Source organism: Geospiza fortis, unplaced genomic scaffold (genome assembly GCF_000277835.1).
Source record: "Geospiza fortis unplaced genomic scaffold, GeoFor_1.0 scaffold855, whole genome shotgun sequence".
NCBI classification, from domain to species: domain Eukaryota; kingdom Metazoa; phylum Chordata; class Aves; order Passeriformes; family Thraupidae; genus Geospiza; species Geospiza fortis.
Window position 1 is genome coordinate 97,060 of NW_005054684.1, and position 14,013 is coordinate 111,072.

General features: G+C 54.5%; 2 protein-coding genes across 2 annotated transcripts in view; one reads left to right on the plus strand and one right to left on the minus strand.

The window, feature by feature from the left end:
• Positions 1–10,905, plus strand: part of LOC102034816 (electrogenic sodium bicarbonate cotransporter 4) — a 24,908-nt gene extending 14,003 nt beyond the window's left edge. The window contains exons 12-26 of the mRNA XM_031065117.1: positions 338–578; positions 909–1,042; positions 1,149–1,420; positions 3,801–3,862; positions 4,349–4,549; positions 5,160–5,273; positions 5,519–5,632; positions 6,110–6,271; positions 6,493–6,671; positions 6,859–6,931; positions 7,087–7,155; positions 7,520–7,693; positions 8,050–8,211; positions 8,343–8,410; positions 8,571–10,905. Coding sequence (XP_030920977.1) covers positions 338–578; positions 909–1,042; positions 1,149–1,420; positions 3,801–3,862; positions 4,349–4,549; positions 5,160–5,273; positions 5,519–5,632; positions 6,110–6,271; positions 6,493–6,671; positions 6,859–6,931; positions 7,087–7,155; positions 7,520–7,693; positions 8,050–8,211; positions 8,343–8,410; positions 8,571–8,736 — 2,191 coding nt within the window. The 3' untranslated portion in view covers positions 8,737–10,905. The remainder of the gene's footprint in view (positions 1–337; positions 579–908; positions 1,043–1,148; positions 1,421–3,800; positions 3,863–4,348; positions 4,550–5,159; positions 5,274–5,518; positions 5,633–6,109; positions 6,272–6,492; positions 6,672–6,858; positions 6,932–7,086; positions 7,156–7,519; positions 7,694–8,049; positions 8,212–8,342; positions 8,411–8,570) is intronic.
• A 569-nt stretch (positions 10,906–11,474) lies between these two features.
• The window catches only part of MTHFD2 (methylenetetrahydrofolate dehydrogenase (NADP+ dependent) 2, methenyltetrahydrofolate cyclohydrolase), an 8,043-nt gene continuing 5,504 nt past the window's right edge, over positions 11,475–14,013 (minus strand). Inside the window, exon 7 of the mRNA XM_014311188.2 lies at positions 11,475–13,029. Coding sequence (XP_014166663.1) covers positions 12,890–13,029 — 140 coding nt within the window. The 3' untranslated portion in view covers positions 11,475–12,889. The remainder of the gene's footprint in view (positions 13,030–14,013) is intronic.

Genomic DNA, 14,013 nt, shown 5'->3' on the forward strand with positions numbered 1-14,013 from the left:
GCAGGTGAGCCAGGAGCCACCCCCCAGAAACTTCCAGAATGTGCCAGGATCTGCCAGCGTCTCCTGTGGGCTCATCCTGGGGCACCGAGGGGTGGAATCCTGGTGGGAAGGGGTTTTTGTCAGCGCCAGGCCTATTTATGTGCCTATATATAAATTGTATTTATGTAGCAATATTTGTAAATCTCCCAACTGGCCAGAGGAGCTGTGGATCCCCAGAAGTGCCCAAGGCCAGGTTGGACGGGGCTTGGAGCAGCCTGGAACAGTGGGAGGTGTCCCTGCCATGGCAGGGGTGGGATGGGATGGGATTTAAGGTCCCTCCCAACCCAAACCTCTCCAGGACTCCACGATTCTGTTTTGGTGGAAGTCACCGGGTGTCGGTGTCACCTCAGTGGTGTCTCTGCAGGTTTTGTGGTGGCCTCTACCTGGATATCAAGAGGAAGCTGCCCTGGTTCCCGAGTGACTTCTACGAAGGTTTCCATATCCAGTCCATCTCCGCCATCCTCTTCATCTACCTGGGCTGCATCACCAACGCCATCACCTTCGGGGGGCTGCTGGGGGACGCCACCGACAACTACCAGGTGTGGCCCTGGTGTCACCGGCCTGGGGACAGGCAGGGATGGGATCCGTGGGATGGGATGGGATCCATGGGTTTGGGATGGGATCCATGGGATTGGGATGGGATGGATTTTACCCTGCTTGTGCCATGCCAAGCTTCTGGGGAGGGACATTCTCTGCCATGTGGGGCTGGCAGCCCCGGAGCACTGGGATCCCTCCATGGCAATGCCAGGAGCAGTGGGACACGGTCCCAGCCATCCCGAGCAGGTCCCTCAGCCCCATCTCCATCGGGGGTCCGTGGGGACGTGGCGTGGCCCAGCACCCCCGTGACGCCCCCTCTGCTCCGTCCCCAGGGCGTCATGGAGAGCTTCCTGGGCACGGCCATGGCCGGCTCCATGTTCTGCCTCTTCGCCGGGCAGCCCCTCATCATCCTCAGCAGCACCAGCCCCATCCTCATCTTCGAGAAGCTGCTCTTCGACTTCAGCAAGTGAGTGCTGGGCCACCCCAGGGGACACCAGGGCATGTCCCCACGGGGGTGGGACGTGTCCCCAGCCCCCGGCCGCTCTCACAGGGCCGCGTGTCCCCTCTTGCAGAGGCAACGGGATCGACTACATGGAATTCCGCCTGTGGATCGGGCTGCACTCGGCCCTGCAGTGCCTTATCCTGGTGGCCACCGACGCCAGCTTCATCATAAAGTACATCACGCGCTTCACCGAGGAGGGCTTCTCCACCCTCATCAGCTTCATCTTCATCTACGACGCCATCAAGAAGATGATCGGGGCCTTCAAGTACTACCCCATCAACTCGGACTTCAAGCCCGACTACGTGACCATGTACAAGTGCGAGTGCGTGGCCCCCGACCCAGGTGAGTTCACCCCGGGGCCGCCCGGGCAGGAGCCGGGGGTGGGGGGGGCCTGGCGTGGAGGAATCCCGGCCCAGGACGTGGGAGGAGGCAGCGGGGCTGGAGACACCCGGAACTCATCGTCCTCCTCTGAGGGGGCTGTGGAGACGGAGGAAGAGCCTTGTTCCCCTTGGATGAACTTCCTGGGACACAGCAGACGGAGAGTTGGGATCTCAGCCTGGAGCAGCCAGACCTGGATGGATAAGAAGGAATTATGGAAGAGAAAAAGGACATTTTGGGTGATTCCAGCCTGCTGCTGGTGGAAACTGAATCTCCAGGAAACAGCTGGAGTGGTTCTGTGCTCTGCGGTGTCTGGGACATCCCGGGATGTCCCAGCTGGGTGTGGAAACCTCCATGGACCGTTTCCCTCCTTTTTCCACTCCTTTTCCAAAAGGAGAGGCCATCAGGCTCTGAGCAGAAGGTCCTTGCATGGTTTTGCTCTTGGGTAGACGTCCTGGATGATCCCAGATCCGAACTGTGGAGCTTGGACAGCCCTGGAAGGGAGCGGAGACGGCTTCGGGCTCATGGCAGCGAGCGGCTGCTCCCCAGGAGCTGAATTATGTCAAAAATCCAAATTTCGGGGAGCACCAGCTGCAGCCAGAGGAGACTGACAGTGGGTGGAGGTGAAGGTGGATGAAGATAACAATGGATGAAGGTCACAGTGGATGAAGATAACAATGGATGAAGGTCACATTGGATGAAGATGACGATGGATGAAGGTCACAGTCGATGAAGGTGATGGTGGATGAAGGTGATGGTGGATGACGATGATGGTGAAGTTCTGCCCATCTCCTTCCTTCAAGAGAAGCACCCAAGACCCTCCACCCAACGCATCTGCTGCTCCAAGGAGAGCTCTCACCCCGTGGCAATCGCAGCCATTGGGTTCAATTTCACATTTTTCCTCAATTCCTGCTCATCCACCCCTCCGTGAGCACCACGATCCCACTGGGAACCGGGCGCCCAGCACCAGAACCAACTCCTGCCCCAGACCCGAGGCGCAGAGAGCGAAGCCGGAACCCGCAGAGCCGGAATTCCCGGACGGAGCCGTGAGCACCCCCGGGAGGAGCCTTCAGCCTCCAGGGAGGTCTCCCCCTTCTCCAAGCCCCCACCCCGAGCAGCCCAGAGGCATCTGCACCCCAACCCCTGATCCTGCTCCTCCCCCTGGCTGCCCGAGGCAGCCGTGTCCAGGCTGGATTTAAAATCCCTCTAGAAATTACGTTTATTTCCCTCTCCATCCTTAATTTTTTTTTTCAATTCCCTTTTTTTTCCATCCCTGCTGATTTTTGATTATTATAACTGATTTGTCCCATATTTGTCTCTGCTGCACACATCAATTGGGCCTGATTTCAATCTCAAGTGAGTATCGCCTTCTAAATATTAAAACTATTTTAATATTTGATACTCTCCCCCCACGGGGGGGTTCCATTGTTATTTTTTTTTTCCATGTGTTTGACTTTTCTCTCTCTCTGAAAAGGTTTGTGTGGAGCCCTCAGGGCTCCTCTCTTTAACCCCACTGGTGCCGTGCCGCCCTTTAAAGGCGTAGAAACCCCAAAATAGGGTTTGTGGAAAAAGAAAAGGTTGTGGAGGAGAGAAATGAGAACCAAGCCGATGTTTTTGGGGCTGAGTTTGTCCCCCAGAGCTCGGTCCTGGCAGCCCTGGGCTCTCTGTCCCAACCCAGCCTCTCCTTCAGTAATCCCCGGGGCTGGAGGCGGCGGCCGAAGAGGATGGAAGAGGGGGCGGCAAAGCCATCCCAGAATTCCTGAATTCCCGAATTCCCTCCTTTAGGGGCACCCCGAGACATCCCGGGGGTGCTCCCGGAGCTGCGGAGCTGCGTCGCCTGAAGAGCCGAGGAGGAGAAGGTGCCGGGGGCTCGAAAAGACGGAATTTTGCACCGATGACACCAAAACACCCCCAAACTATTAAAAAAATACAATAATAATTTTAAAAAGGCAAATCGGGTGTGATTTGGGTGCCACCTCTCCAAAAAAAAATATAAAAACCACCCCAGGCTGCTTTCCCAGCTTTCCACCCCGGGGGTTTTAAGTCCACCTTGCTCCTGGCAGCTTCCTTGGGAAGCTCCTGGGAATTTTAGGAACTGGGAAAGCTCCTAAAAATCCCCTCTGGCCCAGCCCTCGCCAGCCCCGCAGGGAGGAGCCGCCGCAGGAGCCGCTGCGTCCTCCCCGGCGCGTGGGATTAATCAGGGAGAATTAGAAATGGGGGATTTCCCCCCAAAATCCCGGGATGCCGATCCCTGGCGGGCTCAGCAGGCCAAGCCCAGCTGGGGTTTAGCCCCCAAAGCTCGGGTTTAGCCCCAAAACCTCAATAACCGACTCCTTTCCCGCAGCCAACGCGACCTTGTTCGATGCTTCGGCTCCAGTGGCACCGAACACCACTAACGTGTCTCTGGTAAGGACCGGGCTCTGCTCAGCCCAGGGGAAATTTGGGATCAGGGAGGGGGAACCGGGGGATTCCAGCCTGGAGCAAGGGGAACTCAAATTTGGGTTCCCAGCAGCACCAAACCCACACTTTCCCCCCCCAAATTTGTATCAGCTCTGCGGTTCTGGGTATCCCCAAAACTCTGGAAATTCGCCTTTCCTTGTGTGCTGAAACGGCTCAAACTGCTCTTGCTGGGGTTTGAGCAGGAAATTTCCTCTTTTCACAAGTTGTTAATAACGCTGGTTTTGCTCAATTCAGTTGTGAAATCCCATTTTTCTTGCACAGTGTGATCCTTAAAGTACAGTTTTGGGGTTTGGACAGGAAATTTCCCTTTCTTTCCACGGTGCACCTTAAAAATGCCACCTTTGCTGGATTTGGGCTGAAATCCCCCCTTTCCCTGCACACCACAATAATTCCAAATTTTACTAATTTTGCTTTCTTCGGGTTTCTTGCCAGTCCAATGCTCTCAACCTCACAGCTCTGGACTGGACCCAGCTGAGTAAGAAGGAATGTCTCAAATACGGCGGCAGCTTAGTGGGAAAATCCTGCAAATTCGTGCCCGACCTGGCCCTCATGTCCTTCATCCTCTTCTTTGGCACCTACTCCATGACCCTGACCCTGAAAAAATTCAAATTCAGCCGCTACTTCCCCACCAAGGTAAGGAAAGAACCAAATCCTGTCAGATCCTTTCCCAAAAATGAGGGGAAACGGGAGCTGCCGGGAGGTTTGGGAAGGTTGGAAGCAGAGAACTCCAGGAAAATAAATCCCTGTTTTTAGGAGGATTTGGTCACAATTGGGATCCTCCCTGAGGTTTTAGGCCCTGATTTTTGGAATTCTGTGAAGGTTTTATGGCATCCTCCTCTCCGAACTGGAGTTGGGTTAATGGGTGGACAATTAACGGGTGGACAATTAATGAACAAGAATTTGTAGGATCATGGATGAGGAATGGGTGGGATCATGGATGAGGGATTTGTGGGATCGTGGATAAGGAATTCGTGGGATGATCCCACCCACAGGGAAGTGGTCACCAGCCCAGAGTCCGATGGCCATCAGTGACCAGTGGTGACCAGGGCTCCCCGTCAGGGCCAGCATTAATTAATGTGCTCATTAATGATGCAAACAAAGGGGTTTGCAGGTGACACCAAGGGACAATTCCAGAGGATGGGGACGTCCACAGAGACCTGGACAAGCTGCCTTCCCACCCCATAAATCCCCTTCCCATCCCATAATTCCCCTTTCCAACCCCGTTTCCCTGTCTTGCCTCCAGGTCAGGGCTTTCATTGCTGATTTTTCCAATGTCTTCTCCATCCTGCTCTTCTGTGGCGTGGACGCCTGTTTTGGACTGGACACCCCCAAACTCCACATCCCCAGTATCATCAAGGTTCGGCCTCCCCTCCTCTTCTCCCCACGCTCTTTTTCCAGGTTTTTTTGGGAATCTCACAGCTCCAGGCACTGTCTTAAAAGCTATTTGATCTTTTCTAACAATATCCTAATTTTCTGACTTTCTTTCCTCTCTTTTTTGTTGTTTTTCCTCTTTTTTTGCCATTTTTCCTCCTTTTTTGCCATTTTTCCTCCCTTTCTTGCCATTCTCCCCTCCCTTTTCTCTCTCCCCCTCCTGGCTGGCAGCTCCGTAAGCTCATTAGCGATTTCTCCATCTTTATGTCCATACTAATGTTTGTGGGGCTGGATGTGCTCTTTGGACTCAACACCCCAAAGCTCCAAGTGCCTACCGACTTCAAGGTAAAAACCCAAAATTCCACAAAACCCCGTTCCAGAAGGATTTCTCCTCCCCCATCCAGGGGTGACCTGGGGATCCCAGTGAAGTTCCCAATGGTGGTTCCAACGGGGACCCCAATGGGGAACCCAAATGGAAATCCCAATAAGGATCCCAGTGAGGATCCCAATGATGATCCCAATGGAGATCCCCAACAAGAATCCCTGTGAAGATCTCAATAGAAATCCCAATGGGGATCCCAACAGAAACCCCAAGGAGGATCCCAGTGAGGATCCCAACGATGATCCCAATGGTGATCCCAATGGAGATCCCAACAAGGATCCCAGTGAAGATCCCAACAGAAATCCCAGTGGGGATCTGGGGCCGGTTTGGGGCACGGGATTTAGGATGGATCCGGGATGGGGTTGTCCCCAAATGCCACCCCTTGGGTTCTCCCAGCCCGTGCCCCGTTCCCGAGGTTCTGACCCCGCTGTCCTCCCCAGCCCACGCGCGTGGACCGGGGCTGGTTCGTGTTCCCCTTCGGGAAGAACCCATGGTGGGTGTACCTGGCCAGCGCCCTGCCCGCCCTGCTGGTCACCATCCTCATCTTCATGGACCAGCAGATCACGGCCGTCATCGTCAACAGGAAGGAGCACAAGCTCAAGGTGCTGGGGGTGAAGTTCTGCGGGTAATGGGGTGCAGGGGAGTGATATGGGGTGGCACAGGGGGATGTGGGGTGACATGGGGTGACACGGGGTGCCCCATATCCATGTGGGGTGACATGGGGTGACACCAGGTGCCCCAAGGCTGTTTGGGGTGCACCAAGGCCCTGCCTGGGGGACACCCCCAGTGCAGAGCCCCCAGAGCCCCCCGTGCTGTGTTGCAGAAGGCAGCCGGGTACCACCTGGACCTCTTCTGGGTGGGCATCCTGATGGCCGTGTGCTCCTTCATGGGGCTGCCCTGGTACGTGGCCGCCACCGTCATCTCCATCGCCCACATCGACAGCCTCAAGATGGAGACCGAGACCAGCGCCCCGGGGGAGCAGCCCCAGTTCCTGGGGGTCAGGTGGGTCCTGGGGGGCCCAGGTGGGTCTGAGCAATGTCCTGCAGCTGGGGGGACATCAGGGCCAGGGAGGGTTTGTCCTGTCCTGGGGACATCAGGGCCTGGCAGGCGTTGTCAGTCCCATTCCCACTGGAGGTTCTCGGTTCCTCGGGGGTTCCTCGGGCTGACCCTGCTCCTGTCCCCCTTCCAGGGAGCAGAGGGTGACCGGCATCATCGTCTTCGTGCTCACGGGCATTTCTGTTTTCCTGGCTCCTATCCTGAAGGTAAAATTCCCATTCCCCCCTCCCTGCAGAGATTTGGGGACATGGGGACAAAAGCTGGGTGCTGTCCCGTCCTGCTGAGCTCCAGCGCTGTCCCTGTCCCTGGGGAGGAGCTGCTGCCTTCCCTGGGTCAGGGCCGCGCTGTTCCCTGTTCCCAGTACATCCCCATGCCGGTGCTCTACGGGGTCTTCCTCTACATGGGCGTGGCGTCGCTGAACGGCATCCAGGTGAGTGCCCTTCCTCCTCGGCATCCTCCTCATCCTCCTCATCCCCATCCTACTTCCTCATCCTTGCCATTCTCCTCCTTCTCATCATCATCATCCTCCTTCTCCTCCTCATCCTTCTTGTTCTCCTGCTCCTTGTCCTCTTCATCGTCCTCCTCGTCCTCACTGACCACAGGCTGTCCCACACTGTCTCCAAAAGGAGGATTTTTACTCCAAAATTTCCACACGTGGGACAGCAGATACCCAAAACCCTCAGAGAAACCCCAAAACCCCACAAATTCCCTATTTGGGGGGAACAAAAGAGGCTTTTCCCAGGCAGCCTGTGGGGTGGGGCTGAGGATTAACCCTGGCCTTCCTCCCCGGGCAGTTCTGGGATCGCTGCAAGCTCTTCCTGATGCCGGCCAAGCACCAGCCCGACTACGTGTTCCTGCGGCACGTCCCGCTGCGCCGCATCCACCTCTTCACCCTGGTGCAGATCGTCTGCCTGGCCGTGCTCTGGATCCTCAAATCCACCGTGGCCGCCATCATCTTCCCCGTCATGGTAATCCCATCCTCGATCCAAAGGGGTTTTTTGGGATTTTTGGTGAGGTCCCATCATCATCCTCTTCCCCGTCATGGTGATCCCATCCTACCTTGGAAGGGTTTTTTGGGATTTTTGGTGAGGTCCCACCATGGCCACCGTCATATTTCCCATCATGGTAGTCCTATCCTCACCCCAAAGGAGTTTTCTAGGGATTTAAGGAGATTTTGGCAGTCCTACCATGGCCGCCATCATCTGCTCCATCGTGGGCATTCCCATCCCCGCTCCAAAGGGGTTTTTTGGGATTTAAGGGATTTTTGGCTTGGTGGTCACCCCACATCTTGGGTTGAGATGCTCCTGGACCTCTCCCCTGTCAGATCTTGGCCCTGATCCTGGTGAGGAGGCTCCTGGATTTCATCTTCTCCCAGCACGACCTGGCCTGGATCGACAACATCATCCCCGAGAAGGAGAAGAAGAAGGAGGACGACAAGAAGAAGAAGAAGAAAGGCAACAAAGGCGACAGCAGCAGCGATGAGGAGGTGGGCACGGGGTCACCGGGGGCTCCCAAGAACAGCGGGACATCCCAGAGCTGGGGAGGGACAATTCCCACTGGGAACTGGGATGAAGGTCTTGGGTCAGCTGGGCAGTGTTTCAGCTGCGTGTCCCCCAGGAAAGAGGGCCTGCACCCGGAGCTTTGCGTTCTGACTCCTCCCCGAACGGCTCGGACATGGATCGCAGGTAAGCGGGACCCCTCCCCATCCCGGGGGGAAATTTGGGATCCTCTCGGCTCAAAGCCTGCAGGCAGGAGCAGCAGCACCCCCGGGGCAGGTTTGGGGCGGGTTTGGGGCAGGGGCAGCCCCCCCCGGCTGCTCACCCCCCTCTCCCCTGCTGCCCCCAGTATCACCCTGCACCTGAAGATCTCGTGCCCGTCGTCTCCCGCCTTTAACTACTCCCGCAACCCCATCTGTGCCGTGCCCCAGGTGAAGATCGAGATGGAGTCGGATTACGAGGACAGCGACACCGAGAAGGCCCCGCGGGACATGGGCAGCGAGACCACGCTATAGCCCCGCCCGCCGGGGCTCCAAAATTTAATTTAATTTATATCTAGCTAGGTAGATAGCGCCGCGGTCACGGGTACGGATAAAGGAAACTGGGGGCGTTCCTCTCTGCCGGACAGGCGGCCCTGGAGGCCCCGTGCCCCGGCGGATTTAGGGTCCCACACCCTGGTGGATTTAGGGTCCCACACCTCAGTGGGTTTTAGGGCCCCACACCCCAGTGGATTCAGGGTCGTGGGCCCCGGTGGGTTTTAGGGTCCCACACCCTGGAATTCCCTCTCTTCCCACTGGGCAAAGGCAACGCCGCTGGCGGCAAAACGGGGCCAGAAAGGTGGGATCGGTGATTTTAGCAAAGAAAGGTGGGATTGGTGGTTTTGGCCCTGAAAGGTGGAAATTGTGATTTTGGCAAAGAAAGGTGGAATTGGTGATATCGGCACAGGAAAGGTGGAATCCATGACTCTGGCCCCAGAAAGGTGGAACTGGTGATTTTGGCACAGGAAGGGTGGAATTGGTGGTTTTGGCAAGGAAAGGTGGAATTGGTGATTTTGGCCCCAAAAAGGGAAAGGTGAAATCCATGATTTTGGCACAGGAAAGGTGGGATTGGTGATTTTGGCAAAGAAAAGTGGGATTGGTGATTTTTGGACCCAAAAAGAGGAAGCACCTGGGATGGGGATGGAGGAAGAGAGGGCAGCTGGGACGGGGATGAGGAGGAGGAGGAGGAAACACAACAAGATGGGGATGAAGAGGAGGAAGCACCTGGGATGAGGAGGATGAAGCAGGATGGGGATGAAGAGAGAGCTCTCGGGCTGAGGAGGAAGAGGGAGTCAGGAAGGGTTCCTGAGGGAGTCAGGAAGGGTTCCTGAGGGAGTCAGGCTGGTTTCCACGGGGAAATGGGAACGGTGGCTGCAGCGAAGCCCTTTGGTCGCCCACCCCACATGCTCCCCCGTTACTCTGCCAGGCCTGGGAACAGCCCCAGGGAAATCCCGGGTTCCTCCCTGGAGGATTCTCCCTGGAGGATTCACCCGGGATTCCCTCTGGCTCTGCCGCCCAGGGGGGAGAGCAGCCCCTGCCCCCAGCGCCCCCAGTTCCACCCAGCAGCGTTTTGGGGTCCCCCGGGGGCTCTCCCCCCCCGGGTGGGGATCCAGGCTCCCTCCAGCTCTTCCCAGCCCTGCCGAGGCTTTAAAGGAATTTTCTTTTTCTCCACCCACGGCCCAGGCCCAGCCCTGGTTTAGGAACGCTGATCCCGACACCCCCGGAATCGATTTTTTCTCATTTTTCCTGGATGAATCCTTCAGGTTTTTCCCTCCCAGAGCCCCCAGGCCCTTCCCCTGAGCAGAACTCTACTGACACTGACACCAGCAGCACTGGGGTTCTACTGGGACACCAGTTCAACACTGTAAATGGGACACCAGTGAAACACTGGGACACCAGTGGCACATTTTAACTGGGACACCAGTTCAACATTCCTGGAACTGGGACCCCTGTTAAACACTGTACATGGGACACCAGTGACACTGGGACACCAGTTCAACACTGTAACTGGGCACCAGTTAAATAATGCAACTGGGCACCAGTGACACCAGTTAAACCCTGTAACTGGCCTGTTCCTGACCCCTGTAAATACCCAAATCCTGAGACTCGCAGGCCGTTTCCTGTTTATGGCATTTCTCGTTCTGGTTCTGGCGCAGCTCCGGGGACTCGTGGCAGAGCCCAAACCCAGCCCTGGGCATTGCCCAAACCCTGCCCTGGTAACATCCAAACCCTGCCCTGGGCAGAGCCCAAACCCTGCCCTGGTAACACCCAACTCCTCCTGTAGCTCCTGTGCCAACCCTGTGCCAGCTGCAGAGTGCTGTGGGCAGGTCTAAGGTTTTAATCCCGGTTTAATTCTCTCCCTGCTGCCCAGGGCTTTGGGCAGGTCTAAGGTTTTAATCCCGGTTTAACTCACTTTCTCTGCAGCATGCTTCGGGCAGGTTCAAGGTTTTAATCCCGGTTTAATTCTCTCCCTGCTGCCCAGGGCTCTGGGAGCTGGGCCCTGGGCAGAGCTCGGCCCTTTGGGCTCAGTTTGTCCCTTTTGGGCGAGGTTCCCCCGAGGTTTTGGGGTTTTTGGGGTACCCAGCCTCAGCCTGCAGCACAGCACCACTGAACCATGACACAACCCAATAAAAACCTTCCCATGAACCTGAGCTCTCCTGTGCTTCATTTGGGAACCCCAAAGTTCCCTCCCAGGGCATGGGGCAGGAGGGGCCTTTTGGAACCCTAAAAATGATAAATAATTCTATTTTTTTAAATATATAAATATATATATATATATGATATATATATATATCATATATATATATATATGATATATATATATATCATATATATATATATATGATATATATATATATCATATATATATATATATGATATATATATATATCATATATATATATATATGATATATATATATATCATATATATATATATATTTATATATATAGATAATTATAGAATTTATATTTATAGATAATTATATATAAATATAAAGATATATAATTATATATCTTTATATTTATATATAATTATCTATAAATATAAATTCTATAATTATCTATATATATAAATATATATAGATATAAAATATATCATTATATATACACATAAAAACCCAAGCTTTTAAAGCAAGCCCAGCTCTGTTCCAGAAGTGCAAGAATCATATTATTTACATATTATTAGAAAATTCATTCCAGGGCACAAAAAAGAAATTTTTTGGTCTTCTCACACTTTATTGAGGCAGCCTGAGCTACTCACACTTTACACACAGGGCAGGAGAGCTCCCCCCACCGCCAGCTGTTCTTTGGTTACAAAAAAGGCTTTGAAAAATTCCCCACCAATGCAAAGAGCAGGGAAAGCCCAGCCTAGAACCGGCTTTAAAATTCCCCACCAATGCAAAGAGCAGGAAAAGCCCAGCCTAGCTGCACTCTAGAACAGGCTACACCAGCCCAGGGCCTGCACAGACCCAGGACTAAAGTATGGCTTTAATTTTAATTTCTATTTTCAAGTAATTCCTCTAGAGAAGAGCTTAAACTACAGATCCAGCCCTGAGGGGGAACTGTGAGTGCCGGGATCCAAACAGCTCAAACACAAAGCTGAGTCTGGGTAATTCCAGCTCAATCACAAAGCTGAGTCTGGGTAATCCCAGCTCAATCACAAAGCTGAGTCTGGGTAATCCCAGCTCAAACACAAAACTGGAGTATGGATACAAAGCAGGAGTTTGGATATTCCCAGCTCAAACACAAAGCGGGAGTTTGCATAATCCCAGCTCAAAAACAAAGCAGGAGTGTGAATAATCCCAGCTCAAACACAAAACTGAGTCTGGGTAATCCCAGCTCAGACACAAAGCAGGAGTGTGGATAAAAAACAGGAGTTTGGGTAATCCTAGCTCATAAACAAAGCAGGAGCGTGGACAATCCCAGCTCTAACACCGAGCAGGAGTTTGGATAATCCCAGCTCTAACACCAAGCAGGAGTTTGGATAATCCCAGCTCTAACACCAAGCAGGAGTTTGGATAATCCCAGCTCTAACACCGAGCAGGAGGAGTTTGGATAATCCCAGCTCTAACACCGAGCAGGAGTTTGGATAATCCCAGCTCTAACACCGAGCAGGAGTTTGGATAATCCCAGCTCTAACACCGAGCAGGAGGAGTTTAGGTAATCCCAGCCCAGCCAATAAATACCTGTGACCTCACTCTGGGGAAAAGCCCCACGTGCAGGACAATAAATAAAAACATTGAACTACTGCATCTCCTGTCGGGGACTCAGGCTGGAATGGCGTGGCTAGGCCTGGCTCTGAGGGGCCCCCATTAAACCCAGCTCTGAAGGACCCCTGGTTAAGCCCAGCTCAGAGGGCTGTTTAGGCAGGCAGAGCCTGGAGCTCATGGGTTTTGAGCAGTTCCTTGGCAGCGATGACGGCGTTCTGAGGGACCCCTCATTAAGCCTGGTTCAGAGAGACCCCTCATTAAACCCAGCTCTGAGGGACCCCTGGTTAAGCCCGGCTCTGTTTAGGCAGGCAGAGCCTCAGGCTCGTGGGGTTTCAGCAGTTTTTGGCAGCGATGGTGGTGTTGAGAGGGGCCCCTGGTTAAGCCCGGCTCTGAGGGGCCCCTGGTTAAGCCCAGCCCTGTTTAGGCAGGCAGAGCCTCGAGCTCCTGGGGCCTCAGCAGTTTCTTGGCAGCGATGATGGTGTTCTTCATCAGCATGGCCACCGTCATGGGCCCCACGCCGCCGGGCACCGGCGTGATGTAACTCGCCTTCTTCCTCACCCCTGGCGGAAAAGCTCGGCTTAAGGGCCAGGCCAGGCTCCCCAGCCTAAAGCCAGGCAGGTTCTGTCGGGATTAAGGCTTTAGGAACGGGGTCTGGGTGAGTTTTCCCTGCTGGACAGCGGGGCAAGGCCCAGCCTGGGTGTGAAGGCCAAGGTGGGGAAAAGCGCCAAGCCGGGCTTAAAAGCACAAAGGTCCAAAACAGCAAAAAAGGCAGGCCTAAAAGTGCCAAAAAGCCAGGCCTGAGAGCCCCAGAAAGCTGGGCCCAAATGCACCAAGCCAGGCCTTAAAGCACCAAGCAAGGCCTGGAAGCACAAGGGTCCAAAAGAGCAAAAAGCCAGACCTAAAAGCACAAAGTTCTGGAAACAACAAAACCAGGCCATAAAGTACCAAAAAGCTGGGCCTAAAAGCACAAGTAATGAGACCTAAAAGCACCAAAAAGCCAGGCCCAAAAGCAGCAAAAAGCTGAGCCAGAAAGCACCAGGGCCTACAAGCACCAAAAGCCAGGCCTAAAAGCTGATTTTAGCACAGAAATGCCAAATCCAAGCCCAGGGTTGGAGCAGAGGCAGAGACTCAACTGCTGAGGCTCAGGAGGCTCCTCTGGAGCGTCCCTACGGAATATCCCCGAGCTCAGGGACACAAACCAGGCTTCGTCCCCTCCCCAGTGCCCAAAAAAGCTGATCCTGAGCCCGAGGAGCCGATCCTGAGCCCGAGGAGCCGATCCTGAGCCCGAGGAGCCGATCCTGAGCCCAAGGAGCTGACCCTGAGCCTGAGGAGCCGATCCTGAGCCGGAGGAGCCGATCCTGAGCCCGAGGAGCCGATCCTGAGCCCGAGGAGCCGATCCTGAGCCTAAAGAGCTGACCCTGAGCCTGAGGAGCCGATCCTGAGCCCGAGGAGCCGATCCTGAGCCCGAGGAGCCGATCCTGAGCCCGAGGAGCCGATCCTGAGCCCGAGGAGCTGACCCTGAGCCTAAGGAGCTGACCCTGAGC